Source organism: Nelusetta ayraudi, unplaced genomic scaffold, assembly GCF_046127955.1.
Source record: "Nelusetta ayraudi isolate G7.1 ecotype Tasmania unplaced genomic scaffold, CSIRO-AGI_Nayr_v1 ptg000021l, whole genome shotgun sequence".
NCBI classification, from domain to species: Eukaryota; Metazoa; Chordata; class Actinopteri; order Tetraodontiformes; family Monacanthidae; genus Nelusetta; species Nelusetta ayraudi.
The window spans coordinates 155613-179314 of NW_027466071.1; the positions used below are offsets into that span (position 1 = coordinate 155613).

At 48.4% G+C, this 23702-nt stretch overlaps 1 protein-coding gene and 6 non-coding genes across 8 annotated transcripts in view; all 7 read right to left on the reverse strand.

Annotated features, from left to right (window-relative positions):
* The window catches only part of arhgef10 (Rho guanine nucleotide exchange factor (GEF) 10), a 50641-nt gene that overhangs the window by 2627 nt on the left and 24312 nt on the right, over positions 1-23702 (reverse strand). For both annotated transcript variants that reach the window (XM_076027478.1, XM_076027476.1), the window contains 10 exons: positions 23364-23542; positions 18065-18180; positions 16480-16607; positions 14789-14889; positions 14528-14649; positions 12991-13077; positions 12226-12452; positions 10819-10976; positions 6361-6503; positions 3633-3807 (listed from right to left, as the gene is read on the reverse strand). In XM_076027478.1, the coding sequence (XP_075883593.1) occupies positions 3633-3807; positions 6361-6503; positions 10819-10976; positions 12226-12452; positions 12991-13077; positions 14528-14649; positions 14789-14889; positions 16480-16607; positions 18065-18180; positions 23364-23542 (1436 nt within the window). The remainder of the gene's footprint in view (positions 1-3632; positions 3808-6360; positions 6504-10818; positions 10977-12225; positions 12453-12990; positions 13078-14527; positions 14650-14788; positions 14890-16479; positions 16608-18064; positions 18181-23363; positions 23543-23702) is intronic.
* trnai-aau (transfer RNA isoleucine (anticodon AAU)) lies at positions 9313-9386 on the reverse strand. The gene has a single exon. It is a non-coding gene; the product is annotated as a tRNA-Ile (tRNA).
* trnai-aau (transfer RNA isoleucine (anticodon AAU)) lies at positions 11579-11652 on the reverse strand. The gene has a single exon. It is a non-coding gene; the product is annotated as a tRNA-Ile (tRNA).
* On the reverse strand, positions 12045-12118 carry trnai-aau (transfer RNA isoleucine (anticodon AAU)). Its single transcript has one exon. It is a non-coding gene; the product is annotated as a tRNA-Ile (tRNA).
* trnai-aau (transfer RNA isoleucine (anticodon AAU)) lies at positions 13643-13716 on the reverse strand. Its single transcript has one exon. It is a non-coding gene; the product is annotated as a tRNA-Ile (tRNA).
* trnai-aau (transfer RNA isoleucine (anticodon AAU)) lies at positions 13883-13956 on the reverse strand. The gene has a single exon. It is a non-coding gene; the product is annotated as a tRNA-Ile (tRNA).
* trnai-aau (transfer RNA isoleucine (anticodon AAU)) lies at positions 14373-14446 on the reverse strand. Its single transcript has one exon. It is a non-coding gene; the product is annotated as a tRNA-Ile (tRNA).

A 23702-nucleotide genomic window follows, 5' to 3' on the forward strand; every position in this document is an offset into this window, starting at 1 on the left:
CGGGTTTTTTTGCGAAAAACAGTCCCTGCTATGTGGGAGGCGAGACTGTCGTGAGTCATTACTGCTGCAACAGCTTGACTTGAATTTTCTCCCTCAAACTAATCCTCTCGAGCTTTGGAAAAAAAAAAGGCAAAAAAAAAAAAAAATCACTGCCAGTCTCCCTGCCTGAATAACCCCTCCTCACCCTCCAACCCCCGCTCACTGGAGCTGACCCCTTGCATGGGGCACACACACACACACACACACACACACACACACACACACACACACACACACACACACACACACACACACACACACACACACACACACACACACACACACTTCCAGGAACTGCGCCAGATCAGCAGGAAAGTGCAGTTTAAATACTGGGCTTCTGCACGCTGCCCACATGTGCTTCTAATGAGAGCCCAGATATAGCAGAAATGCTGCTGCTGCTGCCGCTCAGGGGCCTTGCTCAACTTCCTCCTTCCATAATATTTGGAGTTCCCCACCCAGAGGGTGAACTAAAATAAACCAGGAGTGAGCGTCAACACGGCCCCGGCGCTGGGCCCTGACCCTTCGGCCCGAGCGCCGCTTTGATCTGCACTTAAGTCCCGAAGAGCCAGCGCCACGTCGGGAAGCGCCGGGCGCAGGGACGGCGCCGAGCAAGATCGACGGGTGAACTTCTTTTCCACCGACGACGCGAGACAGAGCTGAAGAACGCGTCATTGTCGGAGATGTGCAAAGAAGCGCTCGACTCGAAGGAAAGCACGGGGGGGGAAAACGTCAGGACCGACGGCGATCCTGCACACTGAAATCTTCGGAACGCGCCGTCGAGACCTCGCAAACCCTGGCCTGTAACATTTAGCATCCTAACATTTTGCACCTCGGTGCTGTCGATCGGTTCCCAGCGTGAAACGTCGGCCGAAGTCATTTTGCCGCACGGACAAAGAAAAGCTGGAGGTGTTATTTACCGCCCAGCCCGCTCCCGCCCCCCCAATGTTTGTCTCCCGCTGGGACACGCATGGCTGCATATTTAGGTCACAGAGCGGCAGACAAAGGCCGACCAGCGAGCCACTGTACCAGGGGACAACATCGTGTTCACGTCCCCGCTTTGATGGAGCAGCGGCTGCTGCACCAAGTGACGGTGAAGAATGTTTTCACATTTTATCTTTCGAAAAGGTCCAACATGGTGGAAGATGAGCCTCGCCGAGAGCATCCGGGGAATGAGAAAAGTCCATCAATCGCCACCGTGACATCACGGAGGGCAACGGTGCTCTGTCCAGGTGAGAGGCAACACACCCAATCGGGTAACAAAAGTAGAGGGCAGGGAAGCCACAGCACGGCTATAGTTGTTTTTTTGGTTTTGTTTTGTTTTTAGTGCTTAATTTGGGATCAATAACGTGCATCTATCGATCTACCTGATCTATTTACAACAGATTTAAACGTTTTCTTTCCGTTCAAGCTAGGATACTAAACGGGACAAAAAATAAAGGTCTGAAAATGAACTGAAGAAGCCTTTCAGATGAGAAAGGTCGTCCAGTTGCCCCAACTTGACTCCTCTCCATTAAGATGACCTGGACGACCTTCACAGATGTCTGAAAGCGTTTTCAGCGTCTGTTTACACCTCCCACTTATCCCCCGCAGGAACTGCAGGAGTTAACAGCTCTGAACCTTTAACCACTTAAGATTCTTTCAAAAAAAAAAAAAAAAAAAAAAAAATCCCCAAAACAACGAAAACCAAGCCAAGCTTTGTGTCATTACTGCCATTACAGCGCATTAGCCCCACTGTCTGTTAAAAGCTGGGACGTGGACCTCCGAGGGTCTGCCGGATCGCTTCGGCATGCGCCAACACGAGGAGGAGGAGGACTCCCGCCCTGGGGCGCCGGCGCCGTTTAAGCAGGCGTTGACGCTGGAGACAACGCCCAGCGGCCGGCCCGCCACGATATCCCTTCTCATTGTGCGGACGTCCTAAATGAGGTCGCAACGACACTGGAGACGAAACATTCGGGCAGCGGCCGCTGCACCTGGACGTCTTTCTACCGACGGCGGAGCTGAACATCGCAGAGGAAAAGACCCGTCGCTCCGTCGACTGCGACGGCCGATCCCTGTCCAAACAGTCTGGCCAGTCCAGTTCCATATAGTTTGTGCAGAAACAGCACTTTTTTTTTTTTTTTTAAAGTGTTTTTTGGACCCCACGGTGCTGTGGGGCACTTAGGAGAGCGCGTTTCTCTACCGAGAAGGTAGACGAGCTGATTTCCGGTCAGAAGGACGATCCGGACGCGGGAGGACAGGAAGTGAGGTCAAGGCGGCGAGGGTGCCCACAGGAAGGAGGGAGGCTTTCATTTGTGGCGTCTCCTTGCACCACTTCCTTTTGCGGTTGCATGGATCTCCTTATCCAACAAGAGCAATTAGGTCCCCTGATCCGGCTGGGTTTATCGATGTGTGGGAAACGGGAGGCCTTCCCCTCCCGAGCCGAGCCACGGAGAGAGGGAGGTTCTCCCAGAGGAAACGGTTCTGATGGTTTCCCACTGGTACCGAAGGTGGTTTCAGGCCCGAGCCCTTTTCATGCATGATAATACTTCATACTACTTCAACAATACATAGTGACCATAAAAAAACAATGTTAGATTTGATACTGTAATATTGAAAACGTGGTCCACTTCTGCACAATGACTCGCAGATCAAAAACTCCTGCGGCCGCTTTTTCCAGTTTGTCAAGAAATCTCTTCCAGGACGGCATGTGCACGTAGTCTCGCCATAGTTGAGCTAACGACGGCGCTGCTAATGATCCTGGAGATGAGATTAGCACGGAGCAACTGCAGGCTGCCCATTAGGTGCAGAGCACATCGGGATCAGATTACAGACGCAACGTACGCACGCACACACGCACACAAAAAGCACACTCGGATAAAAACTTCATTGAGGAATTAGACACATAGGACGGTTCTGTTTCATTAGGAGCGATTAGACACATCTGTCGCAAAGGTTTACATGTTCAAGAGAAGAAGTCAAGAGGACGACTTCATGAGAAATTCTTCAGGAAATGGACAGAATTAGAGTTCCATTAAATGGAGCTCCTGAACCAAGAGGAGCAGTCCCACTTTTGGCTCCAGCTGCTGTAACGTGGCAGATCGCTACAGCACCAAGCAGGAGGCCACGCCGACAACTGCAGCGGCGGGGGACGTCTGCTACCGACAAGTAACTTCACTTGACCCCACTTCCTTAGTGACGGCGCGAGCTTGAAACGCAGGCGGCAGGAAACGGTTTCGCAATCGCTCGTCGTGATTCATAAATCTCCGCTTGGCCATAAAGAGGATTTCGCAAGTTTTTGTTTTTACAAGAGCTCGGCCCGGATTTCCCCAGAGTTCTTGACGTGGTGGCAACTGCACTCGTATTGGCCTTATTAGCGCAGGTTGAAAAACCTGCCACAACATCAGTTGTCAGGGGAAGGCGACTGCACTTTGGTCAGCAAATGACTGGCAGGCACCACAAAAATAAGACATCGGACTTTCATTGAAGTTCTAACCAAATCGTTTAAAATAATTTCAACTAATGCCCTCTTGTGTTGAAACAACAATGACAACAAAAAAACCAATAGTGACGATGACAATTTCTTTCACAACACAGAGAAGCTCAGCTTGTCCTACCAGGCAGTGTGTTATGCACAGGTGTGGCGACGTTGATGTCCTGCAGGTGCTCCAGGGTCTCGGTGTGGTAGAGCCGCAGCGTGGAGCCCGAGCTGAAGGCGATCCAGATGCCCACCCCGGCCACCACCATGTGGGATACCACCATCCCCTCGTCCTGGTGGGCCTCCAGCTGCCTCTGGAGGTCAACAGCAGAGCAGAGAGGCACATTAGATCAGCTGGGAGCCAAACAGTCCTCTTCTCCTAACCCATCTAAACAGGGACTTGTCAACATGATGCATATGTACATGCATGCCAAATACCAGGTTCCATATTCCGGGTGACGTCTGTGGACTTTAAGAAAACAATAAGCAAGGAAATACAGAATAAACCTATACAAACCAATCAAAAGCAAAGATAATCGCTGTGTAGAAGCAAAACAAACAGGCCACCTGCAGGCTTTCTGGTGTAACAGCGGTAGATTTTTCAACATTGAAACTTGTCTTGGCTGTTTTTTTTTTACTTTTTATTAGAAGTTATAATTCTAAAGATGAATGCTGGTGCAGCCACACCTGAGGGAAATCTCTTTAGCAAGGTCCGAGAAATGCAGCGCTATTTTCTTCAAGAGTTCCGCTGTGTCGTCCCTAAGACTCTGAAGAGTTCAGAGTGTGACTCTCTGACTCTGGTATGATACCAACAGTAACTGCTTCGAAGAAAGCGTTTTTTATATCACGCTGTGATTGGCAGTAAATACATTCTTGGAGAAAATGACATAATACCCGTGCCATTACGAAAATGGGACAGAGATACGGGGTCCCACCACGTAAACACACACACACACACACACACACACACACACACACACACACACACACACACACACACAAAAAAAACTTAAAACAGGGGGAGAAAAATATTAAGGGGATAATTGACTGAAGGCGCACGTCTGTGATCTTCAGATCAGGGTGTTTTGAAACGGCCCAATTAGAGGGACGATGGAAAATCTGAAGCCAAAGGTGCAACTCGATTTTCACAATGACCACCGCGGCCCGTTTGTTAGTGTTGGCCAAGTGGGACTGGAAATTAGAGAGAGGAAAACATTTCAAAGCTTGTGACACCAGTCAAGACCACAGACAGTCTGCCTACCGCACGTCGCTCTAGCGACAGCAGCCGCGCAACTAATTACTCTGTGTTATCAAAATGGAATCCGGCCCCGTAAACAGCAGAAAATGCCAAACGCTCACTTTGCAATCACTTGTGCCGAAGGTGTTTATTCAGACTTGGACGTTAAAGTCAATATTTGAGGCAACAGCGGATTGTTACGTGAAGGAAAAAAAAAAATGATAATCGGAGCGTAATTTGCTAAAATATTAAAAAAACACGAAGATACAATTCACCGCAAAAATCTTAATTTATTTTCTGCATTTCACAAAGGTCTGATGCAATTACAGTGTGAGGAAACGGCGATTTGTTGAATACACACCGTTTGGGAGGAAGGCGGGTGTATTGTTTTACCAGGAGACGAGAAGCTAAATGCTCAACAAGATTGATTGTATTCCAAAACAGGCTGACGGCGGAAAAACTGACTGGCCCACATGAAGTGTAGCCGGATCAATGAGAAGGCTTCCTAAGAAAAGAACAAAGTCTCTGCTTATGTCATCAACTGAATTTTGTACTACTTTTGCTTTCACCGTCTCTGCCAGCGTGACACAGAAGTGGAGGAATTAACGAGGGGAGTAATGAGAGGATCTTGGCACAAGGACTTTTTTTTTTGCTGTGCATGGAGACCAACAAATTGAGCTTTTCCCACCGTTACTGCTGGTTATATAATCCCACCCCACACGCACACACACACACACACACACACACACACACACACACACACCGGTGCACCAACAGTTGGAAGGGTTATATTTAGCCAAACGGAGCGCACTCGGAATTGTGTCAGTGCAACGTTTGGAAAGGTTCCTGCAACGAACCAGCTTGAAAAATCTCCATGCGTCACTCGGCGTCTCCCTTCTCACACGTCTATCGCAATTCATTTCATTTGACGAACTTTCCCTCGGACAGCACCCCCCCCCCCCCCCCTCTCCCCCCGCCCACACCCAAACCCCTCCAGCCCTACTGGAGTTGCTGCTCTGGAATGAAAAAAAAAAAAAAAAAAAAAAGACTCCCCGGTGAGGCGGAGCAGAGAGCGAGGCAGACAGGTGGTCAAACATAATGAGCTTAATGACGCTAAACAGATTATGAGTGAAGTACATGTCAGAGCAGGAACGCTATTCCTGGAGCACAGGCAGGTGCTGCCGTTCCCAGAAGCAGGCCAGAGAGAGACACACACACACGCACACACACCGAACACACACAAATGAACAATGCCGCACTCAACAATGCTGTTTTGTGTTGATGTGTGGCAGTGCCGTGTGTAAAGCACTTTTGTTAGATCAGTCAGTGGAGGACAGTTTTCTTAAATTTGTGCTTGCACTGCAGTCACCCATGTTCTAGAAAAACATGCTGAGGAGGGGTGTTGGTCAAATAACAGAGCATCTGTGGAAAGATGTGTGTGTAATGGTGTTGTTAAGTACTCAATGTCGGTGGCGGCTATCGTTGGAATTTCAGGATGTGACAAGACAGAACCTCAGGAAGGGATGAATTCTTTCTCTATCTCTTAGATAGACCACTTTTCAGCCGACCTCAGATTCAATCCCTCCTTCCTCGGTTTCACTCTGTGTGTGCGGTCTGTCGGGTCGCCTACCTCCACGCAGTGCGCGTGGGTGCTGATGATGAAGACCTGGCCTCCAGATGCGGCCCACAGGTGCTCCTCCACGGCCAGCATGGCCTTCACGGGCAGAACTCCCAGCTTCAGCACCTTGGGCTTCTCGCAGCTCCACGAACCGTCTGTATGTGTGCGGGGGGGGGGAGACACCACGTGGCAAATTAGCATTTTGTGAAAGAAAATGACAGAGAACAGAACAGAATGGAGGAAACGTAAACATTGAGCCAGTTCCAGGTGGTTCTTTACATACAGGCTCGCCACGGAGAATCACAGTGTTAAGCAGACACGGTGATGTCCTTCAGGTGTGTGTGTGATTGTCACACTGTCCTCCAAATGAATGTCATTGGAAAAAAAAAAAAAAAAAGTCCATTTGCATTTGCGAGCCCCCGGTAATGGCGGCGGAGTGGCCATTGATGGGTTTTTCGCAGCCTCGGCTGTGAATATAGATGGGCTGCGAGGCATTAGTCAGAGCCGAGCCGCGTCCCACGCACACACGCCTCCCACACACCGAGTTCGACAAGGAGCCCGGGCATCGGCAGCGCCGGCTCTGCAGCCAGCACACAGGCGTGAAGAGGCTTTGACGAGTAGAAACACGCTGCATTCCTGCACCACCGGCCACACTTCCTGCTGGAGCTTTAGCGGGATTTAGTCGTGCAAACTGGAGAATTTAGAGTTTCGCATTTTGGAGTTTCTTCTTTTTTGGGGGGGGTTCACCAAACTTACCACGTTTTCAAAGGATTCGCATTCGGCCTCAATAGGGTTCCATTAAATAATTTACCAGCTCGAAATTCCACAGAGGTCCCTTGACAGACGGTGAGTGCCGAAAGGTTACAGCCAAGATGTGGGGTGAATTATCCCTTGAAAAGGCCCCATATTATGCACAACTGATTTCACCGACGACTAAATTGTTCTCTCTTCTCTGAGTGAACTCTCAGGAAATGACAAAAGTCAATCCTTCCCCCTTTGCTTGCTACACTGTTCAGAGAATGCGTGCGGGAAAAAAGGACGAAAACGGAAAATGCTTTTGAAGTCGCTCTTTGTGATGTCACTAAGGGCGCTGACGTCTCGACCCAGGTTAAGGATGACATCCTTGGCAAGATGACTGTTTTTGTCGCCTTCCACACTTGTGCAAGGCCCAACAAAAATATTTTAGCCAGCTCTAAACAAGGGGCTAAATATGCCACTTTGCAGTGAGAGTTATTTAGATGATCCTGTGAGTCTGTTCCACCGGAGGGTGAGTTGAAAACAAAACAACGACCAGAAAATGGACATAATGAGACAATGTCGGCTTCTTCTTCCAGTTTCACATCTTGTTAACGTTCACACGCGCAGGAAAAAATAAAGATAGGCGCCGCTCACAGGCACAGCACGGGAGCGAATTAAATTTCCTGCAGACACCTCGTTCCCGGAGCGAGGTTGGCCCGCCGGGTGAGCGAGTGAGGCCTCGGCGCTAGTGTTTCACAGAGGGCCGCACAAAGGCAGCCATTGAAGGCACAAGTGAGGCCGATCTCCCTCTAAAGTGGCTGGACGGTGGGGGGGTGGGGGGGCATTCCAGCAGTGCCCTGTGTATATTATTGAAACGGTCCTACCAGGTGTAGACGAACGAACGCAGGCTAAAAAGAGGAGCGAGAAAAATAACATGTGAAAGGCGAAGTGCAGAGGGAAGGGAAGAAGGAGAAGGAGAAGGAGAAGAAGGAGAAGGAGAAGGAGAGTGCCAGCTTGCAACAGGTTACGCAAGCCGGCCCACGTCTCTCACTTCCCAGGCTGCAACGTCCCTTCGTATCGAGGAGAAGCAGCTGCAGCAAACAGCTTCCTGCACAGACCAGGCAGCCAAACGTTTCATTTCTCATAACGAAGCCGCAGTTAAAGGTCCAGTGTGGCTCGATTTGTGATTTTTATATTGGTAAAAACTTGATATACTGCCCAAGCCCGTCTGACTGCACGTTTCTAATTTATCGTATTTAGGGTGACTGCTCGCGTCCAAAAAAATCCCCCCCAAAAAACCAAAGAAGAAGAAGGTGGACGAGGTATCAGGTTTGAGTGTGCCGGCCACCGCAGCTCACAGGCAAGGTCAGGAGGGGGAGAGAGAGTTGAAAGACGCTGAAACGGAAGATGTGACAGCTTGATGTCGCTGTTTCTCCTTCAAAATCTCCAAATATTACACGCTTAACCTTTCAAGGCACAATTGCAGGAATAAATAGTTAGCGGCCTGGTAACTCAGAGCGGGAGTTTACGTCCCGACTGTCCCGGTGTGATGTGCGACCTTTGCTGAGCTGTTGCCATCCGTCCATCCGACCGCTGGCGAGCAGTCGGTTGCAAAGAAGAAGTAGCAAGCGTGATGGAATGAGGCCGACGCATGCTCGCCGTCCGCCCACGCCCGGGTTCCCCTTTTGACCGGCTGACACTTTAACGAAGAGGGAAATGTAAGCTGATCATTTTCAACTTGCCTTTTCCTCTCCCGCAGTATTCAAATGCTAATGGGGCAGAGCCGTGCGTCGCCACAGAGAAGCAGACAAGCGTGAAGACGAAGACGAAAGGAAGCGGTTCCCCCTTACTGGAACTGCACAGGATGAGTCATCGTTTCAGCACCAAGCGTCCGGGTGACAGAGCCTTTGACTTGAAGCGGCCGGACGGGTCCGAGCGACCGGGGTCAGAATTCCCTACGGGGTTATATTGACACGGAGAAGCATAGGGAGGAAAATGCTGCTGCTCCAGCGTGTTTTAAAAACCTGCCTCTGAGACCCCTTCTCCGTATCAGGAATTTTGAATAGCGCAAAGTTGAATGACACACAGAGATAACGTACAAGAAAAAAGCCAGTATAGTTCATCAACATACTCCAATAAAGGGTCCAACACATTACAGAATTTCATATCGAATCTTTCACTCAGTAGACAACAATAAATTTCAAAATTAGCAGCTTCAAAAGCTCGTGGCCCGTACGGGGATCGAACCCGCGACCTTGGCGTTATTAGCACCACGCTCTAACCAACTGAGCTAACCGGCCATGTGCTGGCTATGCACTGGACAGCAACAGGTCAGCTGTTCTCACAAAACGCTGCTGCTGTCCTTCAGGCAGGGGTGTCAGACTCAAAATACACAGTGGGGCCAAAATTTAAAACTTGGACAAAGTCGCAGGCCAACAATGATATTTATTGAAAAAAATCTTCCTCCAGATCGAACAGTGAACCTTGTTATATGGACGTGAACAAGTTTTGCTTCAATGCTAAATATGGAACAAGCAAAGCTGTTCGCTGCAGTGATTTTGTATTGCCTTGCGGGCCAAGTATAATGACACTGTGGGCCACATTTGGCCCGCGGGCCAGAGTCTGACACCTATGTCTTAGGGGAACAACGGCTTGGCTTCATGATTGACGTGAGAGCAACAGTGAAATTCACAGTGATAAGACCTTGGAAGCGCAACCACCGTTTCCATCTCTGTGCTTAATTCTGTCTCTCTGGGCACACTTGGTAAAATGACAAACAGGAAAAGAGCAGCATGAGGGAAACAGCAAGAGGCTGATGCAGACTGTCAAATTTGCCGAGTGAGATCGAGGAGGAGGTTGGAGGAAGATTTGGCTCCCTCGTCTCCCTCTGTTTGTGCATATCTTCGACCGCGTGACGCACAGAAAGGCAGCGAGAGAGGGGAGGGAGACGAAATATCGTCCACTCCGCGGCTCTGTGCAAACCGACGAGAGACAAAAAGAGTGCGAGGCACAGCGCGTGAGAGACTGTGGGAAGAATGCGGAGGGGAAGACCTGAAGTGGGTCATCCGCTCAAGGAGATGCGGCTTCTCTCTAGACAACCGAGTGAGAGGAGCAGCGGCGGCACGGCCCCTGATGCACGTTGGGCTGCTGACAGGCAGAGCGGTGGGCGAAAAGGAGAAAAAGGAAACTGGAGATGCGGAGTGATTCACCAGCAAACGCGTCGGTTAAAACATGCGGGGCCCAGAATAACCGTTTCATTTCAGTGTTGCTAATTGGTCAGCTGCTCTGATTGGAGACGCTTCTGAAAAAGAACGAATTGCATTTTCTGCAATTAGGAAGGGGGAAAAAAAGTGTGTTTGGAAATCTAGGTTAAAGATCTATTCAGGCCAGTAAGTAACAGAGTTACAATTGATCGACACTGAAAATTGCGGTTAGAGGCTTCAAATTCCAGAGGGCGCTGAGACTTAAGATCCGTGTCAACACTGTCAACCTACACGCTTTTCAAACCCAATCTACCAACCTCCATGAACGCATCTCTGTTGAACCCAATAATGACAGTGATTCGAACTCGTGCCGCCCGTAATTACGGCTGTTTGAGTGGATAAACAAACATTTGTAATGGATGAAACAGGGGACACAGAAATTCTCACAAGGGCCTCTCTTAAGTGTGTGACACACACACACACACACACACACACACACACACACACACACACACACACACACACACACCTTGTGATCTGGAGTAGACTGCCACGGAGCCGCTGACCAGGCCGACGTACAGGCAGCCTTTCTTGTAGACCAGGCAGGTGATGGTGGATTTGTCCGGGGCGAAGAAGTGCTGCAAGCGAACCTTCTTGGACCGCTGGCTGCTTTTATACACGATGATGCTACAAAAGGAACGAGAGACAAGCAAGAGTTTCTATCATGTAGACCTCACTCTGCATCAATTATTAATCACATTTTTAATCAGGCTTGACATATCTACAATCGCTTCTATTAGCATTAAAATTGATTTGAAAAATGAAGACAGACGACCTCGTCTGGCATGGGTGTGACTACAACTTGGACGTGTTCGTCCAAGTCCATCCCCGACTTAACCTCCGCTTCTTCCGCTAGCACGTAGCAAGGTATGCTAAAGGTAGCCTCGTAAATTGCCGTCAAATCACGCAATGAAAACGCGAAACGACATTTCAAAAGTTCGCTCGAACAATAAGTGGAAACGCACTTGTACCGATTAAAATACACCGGTATCCGGTAAAAGTCTGTCGAAGTTGCCGTTCAAAGCTCCCATTTCTCCGTGTCAGAAATTTCGAATAGCGCCAAGTTGGCGGACACGCAGAGATAACATAAAATAAATAAGTCGTTCTTTATAAACATACTTCGATAAAGATATCTAAACAGTTCAGAATTTAATTTCTAATGTTTTACTGGCCAATGTCCGACTAAATAGGCCACAATGAATCTCGAAGTTAGCAGCTTCAAAACGTTGTGGCCCGTACGGGGATCGAACCCGCGACCTTGGCGTTATTAGCACCACGCTCTAACCAACTGAGCTAACCGGCCATGTGTCGGCTCTGTGCTAGACGGCAACAAGTCGGCAGTACTCACAAGTACTGCAAAGGCATTCAACTTACATGATCAAAAAACACATCAGTTACTTTTTTTTTCTTCTTTTTTAATAATAGGGTGTTTCCATAAATTTTTCGAATGTGGTATGATTCTTACTTAATACACATTCCATTAATAATTTCTGTTCTCCATTTATTCTAAAAATGAAATATGAAGTGTCATGACGCAATAACGCAGCTTACTTCTTTTTACATTGGCAGCAACATCATAACATGTTGATGGATATTTCATTCAACACTGACAATCAACACAATCAATGTGTAATTATATTCGCAACAATATGTAATGAGACTTGTCTGTGTGTAAAGAACCACTGCAAAAGGTTGTGGCCCGTACGGGGATCGAACCCGCGACCTTGGCGTTATTAGCACCACGCTCTAACCAACTGAGCTAACCGGCCATAAAGAGGCCACTACCCACCTTTAGTCAACATTTTATGTGCTTCATTTCCTCCTAAGCATATTATTTTTGCCTGTAAAATAAGACTTTACAGGTACTGTTGTGTACCTGCCGTCCTCCATGCCCAGGCAGACACTCGGTGTTTCTCCGGCCTTCGTTGCAGCCGCGTGGTCGTTCTCCGTCGTCTTCTCTCCGTTCTCATGCGACGGCTCCGCGGGCACGTAGGCCATGCAGAGAATACGCGACTCCACGTTGAAACACTCCGTCACCTTGGGGCTGGAGTTCTGCATGGCCACGATGGAGATCTGACCCATCTGGTTGGTGCAACTCGCGACCTTTCGGCAGGGGAAACAAAAGGCAACTTTTGCTCCGAGGCCTTGCTTCGTTAGTTCATGTGGAGGTTTCGTGAGCGACTCCCGGATGACGCTCGGCAAAAGAAAGCAAAGCACCTCTCGTCTGCGAGCTGTTTAACAACAGACGCTCAGAGAAAATCGTGCGGGGATCGGCAAGTTTAAGCAAAACATTATGAGGCCGGCACTTATCTCCCAAACCGTTTGATTATCTTGAACTAACATGTGACACTTTCCAAGTTTTCATACAGCAGCTTGAAACACATCAGCAACAGTTTATATATTTCCTCAGCACTAAAATAATCAGTGGGAATGGACCGTTTATGTCCTGCGTTCTCTCTGAGGGGCTGAAACCCCAACGGTGATTGCCACGTTGAGGGCAGTCACAGTTTATTTTATGGAAAACGCAGCTATTAAGGCAAAAAGCTTCATCAAGGGTAGGAGGGGCACTACTCATTAGCACAAGTGCTTCGGAATGGAATAACAGATTATGTTCTGACAGATGTGGGAAAACGTTTCTCACCCAGACGCAGCCGTGACCCAGGACGGGCGTGTCCGCAGTGCTGTCGGTGTTGATGTGGGGCTCTGGGTTGTGAACAGCACATTCCACCTGCCAGAACAGGAAGCAATCAGAGTCAGAAAAAAGACAGGAAGTAATGGAGGAACACTTTTGACTCATTGAGAAATGAGATCTTTCCCAGGCCTCCTCGTGTTCGAGCGGAGCCCGTTGAATGAAAAGCTGAGTGAGATCTCAGAGAGGTTTGGGTTGTGCCATTTGCAACTGGGTTGATCATTTACTGTATGTCCGATGCTGGTAAAAAAATCAATTGAAATGTAATCTGAGCCAAGTGAGAAACGCAGTCACCAGCCCGTACAGATCTGCTGGGATCAAACTATGACATTAATAGCACGAGGGTCCGACCAGCGGAGATAAACATCCCCACGTGCACATGTGAGCTATGTTTGTCACCGACATGTGCACCGTGTGTCATGTGACAAGACGCAGTAACATCTGACTGTATAAGAATCAGTTAGTAGTCAAGCAGGCTCCAGTGGAGTACAAAGTCGACAGACTGCCCCTTTATACGTTTGACTCCACGGTGTCTGAATTAGTCGAGCCCAGCCGGCGGAGGAATGTGCAGCGCAAGACATTCTGCAGGCACTTCAAAAGACTGTGGCCCGTACGGGGATCGAACCCGCGACCTTGGCGTTATTAGCACCACGCTCTAACCAACTGAGCTAACCGGCCCATGGAGACTAGAGCATTTCGGTTGATAAGGCTGTTCATACTGCAGAAGGCTTGCGGGGTATTGTTTTAAGTTATTTATCCTTGCACAGCATTTCACTGAGGAGCATTTTGTTGATGCCATAAATTAAAGAATGAGATTAGCACCCTCTCGTTCCTCAAAAGGTTGTGGCCCGTACGGGGATCGAACCCGCGACCTTGGCGTTATTAGCACCACGCTCTAACCAACTGAGCTAACCGGCCATGATGAGTACAGCGGTTCGCGAGTCCTGCTGGGGCCAATTGGTGACTGAGGTGACGGCGTTTTAATAGTATTATTGCGGAGGTATTCACATTCGACATAACTGTTTCAATGCAGAGAAACAGAATTCGATTTGTAATGAGTAATCAGGCAGTACACTAGCTGCTTACTTTTGTCATTACGTAGCACAGTAATGCCACTTATTTCTTTACAACTGGGCAATAGCGTTGCAATGTAACATGTTTTTTCAAAAATGACAGAAATCAATACAAAGATAAAATACTTTTTCCACACACTCTAGTGGACGAAATATGTCTGACTGGCACTCGACAGGATTTAATTTGATATATTGGACCGTCTCAAGGAAACTGTAATTAGCGAGCACCACTTTCTGTTGAGTTTCACTTCAAAAGCCTTGTGGCCCGTACGGGGATCGAACCCGCGACCTTGGCGTTATTAGCACCACGCTCTAGCCAACTGAGCTAACCGGCCACAGAGCAGCATCACACGCTGCCTTTGGTCAATGATTCATGGAGAGAGAGACAAGGGTGAAAAAAAAAAAAAGAGTCTGACCTTGAACTCCTGCAGTTTTGACATGACCGCGGGCATCTGTCGAAGCAGCAGAGGGTGTTTCTGCTTTTTGATTTGGTTGCCATCGTCCTCTGCAAAGAACCAGCCCTGCAGGTTGTCCTCCTCTGAAGTGCAAACCACACACATACACACACTGCATTAATTAATGTGCACTGAATTAATGCAGTGTTAATAATCAAGTACTTCTTGTTGGGGGAAAAAAACACTTCAAATAAAACAACACAACTAATATATGTCCTTTACCTAAAGCTAGTTTAGCCATCTGCAGATTGCTGATCCAGGACTGCTTGACGGCTGGAATGTGAGTGTTGAACACGGCGCTGAAGTAAGTTGGCTTGCCCGTCCTGCAAACACAAGAGGAGGGAGCGACAACGTGAATACATTCAACCTGTTTTCTCAATAATACAAATGTCTGATAACTGATTGGGATTCATTGTGTCTCCATTTAATATATATATATATAAACACATAAATATTTTCAGATATTTATGTGTCTAACAATTGTACAAATGCCCTGAACAGGAATTTAAGGATAAAAAAAATAATGTCGTGTATAAACCTTTTGGGGGAACAAGTGATAACAAATGTGTTGCACGACAGTTCTTGGCTGTTTCATTTCATTTCAGAAATGAAGTGAAATGAAAGCACTTCTTACTAGTTGCATGAAGTACAGTAAAAAAAAAATCCACAAAACAGGGTCGTATAAAAAAAGGGGGGCACGTCAATGATGGCCGATAAAGTCAAAGCCGGCTCACTAGGCAGACTGACAAAAATAACTCGGATGTCAATGTCCATTAATTACTAGCACCGGCAACCCAGACAGTTGGAGTGTATCCGTCGTGCCGGTCTAAGACAGGGCACACTGCTCCTGTCACCGAGCGCTAACGAGGCGGTGGAGGGATTAGGGGAAAGCATGAGGGACGCACAGCTGTATTTCCAAACACACACACACACACACACACACAGGGATTATCTCACCAGCAAGCGTGCAGCAGGGGAGACAGAGAGGGAGGGTGGAGCGGGGGGGGGATCAAAGACCAAAACAGGGAGCACCCTTGGGAGACAACGTGACAGCTATAAGGGTATGTGTTAATGCGCCGCTGCGGGAACACCCGCGCAACAGCTGCGGCGGCCCGAGAGGTGGCAAACGGCAGGGAACGTTTCCTCCAAAGAGAGGCAGCCGGGGCCTCAGATTAGAGACCCGCCGGTCCGAATGTGAAACAGCGTCCTCGTAATCTGAACAAAGCTTAAGGACGGACAGAGAAAGCAGGGTAAAAAGGGATAAAGACATCCCAGGATAAACAAGAGCAGGGTAGAGTGGCAAAGAGGGGGCGAGTTTAAGGACGACTGGGATGCCGTGTGGGGATTTGTTTACCCAGTCTGGGATCATTCATCTACTATGGAGAGCAACAATGCAAGATGTGTTGACAAAGTATGGACAAAGGAAGATTTAATACAATAAAACCAACACAGTTTCAGCTTGTAGGAAGGGATTTCATTTTAAACAAGAGTGCTGATGGAAAAGTTTGTTGGTCAACTTGCAGCATACAAAGCTCAAATCTCACACTGACTGTGTGTCTGAGATGAAAACCTTGAGCTTCACTTTGGAGTAGGCCGGGATGGACAGGATCAGGAATGAGGATGTCAAAAGGACATCAGAGTGAGTGTATACTAAAAGGCCATGACCCAAAATGATTACACAGCTCTCAAATGTATCCCTAAAAAAAATACAAACCAATTTCCATCACGTCTTGTAAATAAATTGATTGGTTGGATGGTTGTAGTGAAAGAGGACATGAAGTTCAGTGGTGTGAGAGAAGAGGAGGCAGAGGACAGGGTCAGATGGAGGCAGATGATTGGCTGTGGCCACCGCTGCAGGGAACAGCCCAAAGGAGAAGAAGAAGAAGACGAGGAAATGTGTGTCAGACACTGACTTGTCCTGTTTTCCGGGCAGCTGCAGCTGGATCCTGCAGCGATCGGCAGCTCTGATCTCCTCCTCCTTCTTCAGAATCAGCCTCTGCAGACCAGACACCCAGTCTTGGGCCACGGTGGGGTTGACATTCTGTAGATCACAAGGGTCGCAATAAGAGTTTGACGAAAAAAATAGTTTAACGAGAATAAAAACAAGGAGAAAAAGGTTGGATAGACGTCACAAAGCAACGGAGAGAACAAATGCACTTCCATTGAAATTTGTCCACCACCTCCACAGGTTTCATTTGGCATTGGTATCGCAACTCTACGAACGTAATTGGATACAAGTCTTTTTAAAGAAGGACATTTTCCTCACGTTCCTGTTTGAAGCAGAACTAGGCAAATTAAATATAATTCTGCTAAAAGTTAAGGGTGGAATATTTGGAGATTTTGAGAAGAGACAGCGACAGCAAGTGGTTACATTTTAGACCGCAGCGCTCTTACGCTTCCCTTCCCGCTCCCGAGCTTGCCAGTGAACTACGGTGACTTGCGCACACACACAAATAAAAACCGTTCCAAGGGTAGGAAAACCAAATGACTTCTTGTACTGCGAGTACACACTTTTATTCATGTATTTAAGGGCAGCATATTAAGCTTTTACCAATGTAAAAATCATAAATCAAGGCAAATCTTACACACCAGACCATTGAAATGAAACCTTACTGAGCCGAACTCTCACTGTAGTTCCTACAGTGAAAACTTTGTCTTTGACCATAGCTTAGTTTTCTTTGTTTTTGAATTTTGATTCATTTTTCTTGACAGCCCGTCTGCTCCTCCCTCACAGGGACACGCGTCTCCCGGAGAGAGCTCGCTCTGTTTTTGCAGGGCACACGCCGGGCCTCACGCGTCCCCGCTGTGTCGCTGCTAACTTTAAACCTCCTCCCCCGACAGCACAGACACAGCCTGCTTCTCAGACCGTGTGTGTGTGCGCGTGGGCGTGCACGTTAGCCACACGATACGACGGGGCTCGAATGAGGCAAATCGAGGCGTGTCCGTCTCCTTCCAAACTCTCCAGGAAACCAAACGTCCACGCAGGCACATTTCACAACTTGGACATTATTTTTCTACCCGCCAGCACAGATCTTGTGACACCTGAGGTGAGAAAATGGTGGAAGTGACTAATAGGAGCCTGAGTAAGACTTAGATATACACGACCAGTCAAACGTTTGGACACACCCTATGCATTGAATGTCTTTTCTTTCATGCTCATGACCATTGACATTGCAGTTTCTCACTGAAGGCATCGAAACTGCGTATGAACACACATGGAATTATGTAGGAAACAATAAAAGTGTAAAATAACTCAGACATGTTTTATATTTAAATTCTTCACAATAGCCACCTTTCATAAAAATCATATGTGCAGTTATTTAGCGTGTTTTCATGCTGCATAATTGCATTTATCTTGTGTCTTCAGTATCTATCTGCAGTGTAGAACGTTGATGATAAAGAAGGTGTGTCCAAACTTTTGACTGCTGGTGTTTGGCGTGAGGTGAAAGAAGGTAAAATGTGACGTCAGGTGGGCGCCGGTGTCGGTTCGGTCGGTACCTGGTAGTTGCCTTTGAGGCTGCTGATCATGCTGGAGATCTGGTTGACCAGGCTGAGGTCGTGGATGAGGTTCTGCAGGTCTTGGTACAACTGGCCGGGTCCCATGTACAGTTTGTCTACGCAGGAAAAGGCAGAGGCAAAAACACAACATTTCAATTCTGAACGTTGGCTGTTCACTCTGAAACCTCAACCTCTTCTCATTTTTAAAAAGGTCCACATTACACCACAGTTCAGATCTTTTAATATTTTTCAGGGCAGCTTCACACAATCAAGCATTGTCACGACTGTGAAGACCTTCTGTAGAACAACACACATGGATGAACCATTTCCAGGGAGGTCATTGTTGGACTACTAACAATGTGAGAAAAAAACAACACAGAGGCTGAATCATGTTTTTATCTTCCTCCTGGGGTGGTTCCAGGTACATTGTTGGCCTCTCAACTCAAACAGTCCAACCCTTTGGCAAAGGCTGTCCACTGATAAGCAGTAAAGGAAAGAACATGCCAATAAAGCTGCTTCCCGGGAAATTGCACTGAGAGCAGGGACGCTGACACGCTACATAGAGACAGAAGTGGCTGGGCGGTGTGTTGAAAGACAAGTCAAACAGTGACAAAGATCAATAAAAAGCTCATCAGCCAGTTTCCCACTGCTGGGTGGGGTGGGAGTGGGGGGTGGGGGGGTGGTAGGTTGGGGTGGGTGCTAGAGGGGGTGACGGATCTGCAAACATTGCAGAAAATCTCAACGGTGCACTTGGCCGTTGGCCGGATCTCTGTTAGCTCTCGGAGGCCGTGCACACACACACGCACGCGCACACACACACACACACACACACACACACACACACACACACAAACACACACACACGCACACACACGCACGCCTCCTTTATTCGCTCCTGCATGTCATGGCTCCTGGAAACGTGTGCGACCAACGGGCGAAACTTGCCGCCGATCCCAATTAGTTTTTTTTCCGGAATCGTCTGTCCACCGAGGCCTTTGTGCCGTTCTCTCGCTCTCGCTCTCTCTCTCTCTCTCTCTGCGACTCTTTTCTCTTCGTTAGTGGGAGTCGTGCCCGGCGGTTGGGCACGACGTTCGACAGTGGAGTTATCAGGGTCGTCCAATCAAATGGGTCGGCGGACAAAGAGGCACAAATGAGAGCCAGCTGAGTGCCAGCAAAGAGTTAAACTGCCGCAGAGTCTCTGGCACCAGCAGGACTCCTCTTCCTCCTCCTCTCCTTCCTTCACCTCCCTCCTCCTCTTCTTCCTCCTCCATTCTCCTCCTCTTCTTTCTCTCTTCCTCCCTTCTTCTTTCACCTCCTCCTCCTCTTCCCTTCCACTTTATCCTCCTCTCACATTTGTAGGTGGTCTCACTCACCCCAAAAAAAAAGTCTCTCCCTAGGAGTGTGTAAACAGGAGGCCGCTGGCCAACTGAGGAGATCTTTGTTGTCCTCACAACGCTGGTCGTGACTGCAGTCAGGGAATCACAAGCTTGGATTCTCTTGGTCAACCACCTCCTATTGTATTTCATTCATATTTATTTGCTCGGTGCGCCGATGACTAACGTGACCGAGGCCGTGTGCTGTTCATTTTCCCCTTCAGTTCCGATCAACCGTGCACACTGTGGCCACTTTTCACGGCTCATCTGTTACAGCCTCCAGGGGGGGAAGGGGGGGGGGGGGGCAGTGGCTGAGCGAACCCATCGCCGCTCTTCCCTGCTTATCCATTTTCTTTGACTTTCTGGTGATCAAATGAAGAGAAGCCGAGGGGCATCGGAGGGACAGTGGATGTGTTGGGAGAAGGATGCGAGGTCGGGCAGGAAGATGTATGGATGGAGTGAATTGAGAGATTGGCTGTTGCTTCCCGTGTTTCTTCTTCTGGGCCTTTAAATGGCAGCTAACGGCAGCTGCTTTCTAATATATATAAAAAAAAAAAAAGCCCACTGGTTTTTGAAAAATTTGCTTTTTTTTTCATTTTAGTTGGCTGCAGCCGAGCAAGAGATCACACCAATAAAAGTCTCAGCAGCCCGGCGAGGTTAGAGGAAACTTTTGCCTTCAGCTGCGACGCGGCACGGCCGCTCGGTTCAAGTTCTCCACATATTTTCCACACTTTTAACAGCGCAGTGGTGTTTTTCCAACGCTCTGGAATAGTGAATCCATCTGAAAAGTCTCTGCTTCACACATCTCTTTTACGTTGATTCACACGTCAGGGCAGGCATGTCGGCTTTGACTTCTTCTCTCCTCAAAGCGCGCATCGTTTCAGAGCGTCTTCAGCCGCCTTACACTCTTTTCTGCCGCAGCATTCAAATTCAATACTGCGAACCAAATGGCGCGGCACGGATCAGAATTCTGCCATCAATGAAGTAAATGTTCCCACAGACACAACGGGGACTGTGTGGCCAGCGCAGGTCCGACTCTCTGAAAGGCTCTTTGTGAGCGTCTCTGAAAAGAAAAAGGAGATAAAAAAAATAAAAAAAAGCCCCCCCCAAAAAAACGCAGGAGCCTCACAGGACTGACAGCCGCCATTCCAGCTATTACCCACTTCCTTGAGAGCCGACAATGTATGTGCAAATGACAGAGTGACTGGAAGAAACAGGGCGTTTTCTGACAATGAGCCGCCTGAGCGGAGATGAACTCAGCAGGCAGACACGCAGTCCTTCGCAGGCCAATCACGCGGCCGGCAGCAGCTTTTAGTCCCGACACGCCGGAGCGGAAAACAAAAAGTTTCAACTTGTGAGCAGTCGGCGAGAGTGTGACACACATTTGTATGCGCGGGACCGCCTGGCGAGGACGGAGCGAAAAGAAAAGAAAGAAAAAAGGCCGAGTCAGACAGAAGGAAGCAGATGGGAGGTCAGCAACACTGTGCAATACGTCATGTATTTCAAAAGCATACGCAGTAGAGGAAAAAAGTTTTTGGACAATTCTAATCAATCCTAATAGTTGTCATTAAGTATTTGCCAGAAAATGTCAAAAGGTTTGACTACATCAGAGGCACACGGAAAAAAATAGAAAATATTTGGTGGTTTACTGTTAAGAAGATAAAATAAGTAAACTAAATTCATGTAGTTCTTGTAGTTTGGATGTGTTGCGAGACGTCGTCGTCTTGCTGAAACATTCGTACAGCTCTGAGCCGGACGGAGCAGCGCACGTGCAGCGTGTAGGTAATTGCTGGTGACTGCATTAAAATTAACTGCACTTGGGAGACTTCAGACTGATTCTTAGCCCAGTACTGGAACTTTTTTTCCACCGCTGTACATTTCAAAAATATCACCCACTGGCCACTTTCTGACACCTCGATGGCACCAGGTTGGAGGTGTTGTGCGTTCAGAGAGGCTGATCTACACACCTTAGCGTTGCCTTTCTATGGTCTCTAACCAGTCTGCCCAAACTGACCTCTGACCTCTGACACCACGACTGCCGCTCACTGGGAATTTTCTCTGTTTTTGGGCCCAGTAGTCACTCAAGACGTTCAGCTTACAACCGTGTCATGTCACGTTGCCCTCAAAGCCCATTTCTACCCCCATCGGGGTGCCTCTAATTTCTAGATTTAATTTCCACCTGTTTTATTCCACATGCAACAGTTGCGCAGGTTCCCCCAGCAATAAGTCGATCTCGACTAATTGTCCTCCTACGAGAACAGAACCGCAACCTGCCACTCATTTGTCTTTCCCCGGGCGAAGGAACAAACGTCTTTGTCTGTGATCTGGTGGAAACTCCGTCAGCTCCGATGTCGCTCTTGTCTGTCGAGTGAGGGTAAAAACTCCCCCTGATCTGCAGCAGTGGCGGGAGGGCGATTGCTACGTGCACGAGGAGAAACGCCCGACGCGTCGCCTCGGCGGCGGTGGGTGTAGACGGGGGGAAAAACACGAGCAGCGTCAGTTCGTCCGCAGCTGCTTTCTGCGAGGTGCCCAACAGCCGGAGCTGCTGACAGGGAGGTGATCAGACACGAAGGGTTGTTACTCGTGAAATAGAAATGTGACAACGTGACACCTGGCTGCAGACGACTGAACGTTATGTAAGTGCATTACGGAGGGAGATGACGGAGAGCACAGTGAGCACCTTAGCGGCTGGGATCGCCGTCTCCATCATGGATGTATTACAGGAAGTGGATACCAGACAGACATGACGACAGCGTGGTAATTATTCTCTAGTGGCCACTCACAGTACTGCAGCCAAAAGAAAAAAGAAAAACGAACTGAAATACGGCTCATGATAAATATTTCTATTGTATATTATTAAGTTGTGGACTTTCAATGTTTCTAAAAAAACAAACAAAAAAAACAAAAAAAAACATCCCCAGAAAATACTTTATTCCCATTGGATGTCACAGCGCTATGTGTCTGCACTTGATCTGAGTGGAGCATCTACGACATTGGGATCTCTGACCTCTGACCTCAACGTGGGCGCAAAACGCCACCTGCGATGAACTGGAGATCACATAGGACCAGAAGCGGAGCCAGAACCAGAACTCGAGCTCTCCCCTCCCGACCCCCAAGAGGGGAATCCTGGAATTACAAAGTGCAGCGTCGAGACTGCGGAACGTCGCTCCCTCTGGCCTCTGGGGACGTCTGGTCTTTCAAAGTGACGGAGCAGCTGCCGGTGACGGGGGGGGATGGAGGAGGCGGAAAGACTGAAATCATCGCACTTCGTCGGCCAGCAGACTGCAGGCCTGCAGACGGCTGGAAGAAAACAGTCAGCGGCTAGATGGGCCGAGCAGATCTCGCACCATTTCTCAGTCGGAAAAACGGGGATGCTGAGCCCTTGAGATATCTGCATGGAGAAACATCTCTCTGTCCAAGTCCCCAGTTGACTCGGCGGTCAAGCAGTGAGGTTTACCTTAAATCACCGCTGAGAGTGGGATATAAAGTCAACCCCTGCTTAGCTCCAATAGTCGGGAGAAAATAAAAATAAATAAACCTGCAAGAGGCCAAATTAATGACCTGCAAATAGTTTTTTTTTGAGATGTTTAGGAAAAAAAAATAACGCAAATTTCACTTCATTGCGTTTCGTTGAACTGTGGGAAACTGACAATGAAATAAAACTTCATAAAATGGCCATGGAGTCGTTTTACCTGTCTAGCAGACGTCTTCTTTACAAGAAGGTTCTGATTCTCAGGCTAGAAGTTTAAGGGAACTATTTCCAGGCAAACAAGGCATGATTATTAATACTTTCCATGTTTGGCTGCTAAACCAGCATCACCAGACCCTCGTCAGCAGTATCACACCGCCACAATAAGTGCATCAGCTGACAGCTGTTGCTCGGGAGACGCTGGAAACAACTGGTGCGTGCGACCGCTGCGACTCACTTGGCTTGGCGTTGATGACCACCTTCTCCCCCGAGTGGGCGGCCGGGAAGGAGCCGTTGTCGGCCATGTCCTCGCTGGATCCGAACTCCAGCACCTCCACCAAGCTCAGGGGCACGCTCCACTTGAGGAGGAAGCGCTGGTCCAGCTGGGTGCCGCTGCCGCCGCTGCCATCCTGGCACCTGCCGACGGCAGCCACAGTTTCGGGGGTTGCTGATGATCTTTGAAAGATCGATTTGTATGTTCTAATAATAATCGTTCTAGTCTTTGAATTTCACCTACAAGTCACTGCAGTCTTCCAATCAAAAAACAGAACACATTGTTGTCTTTCTATAATGCATG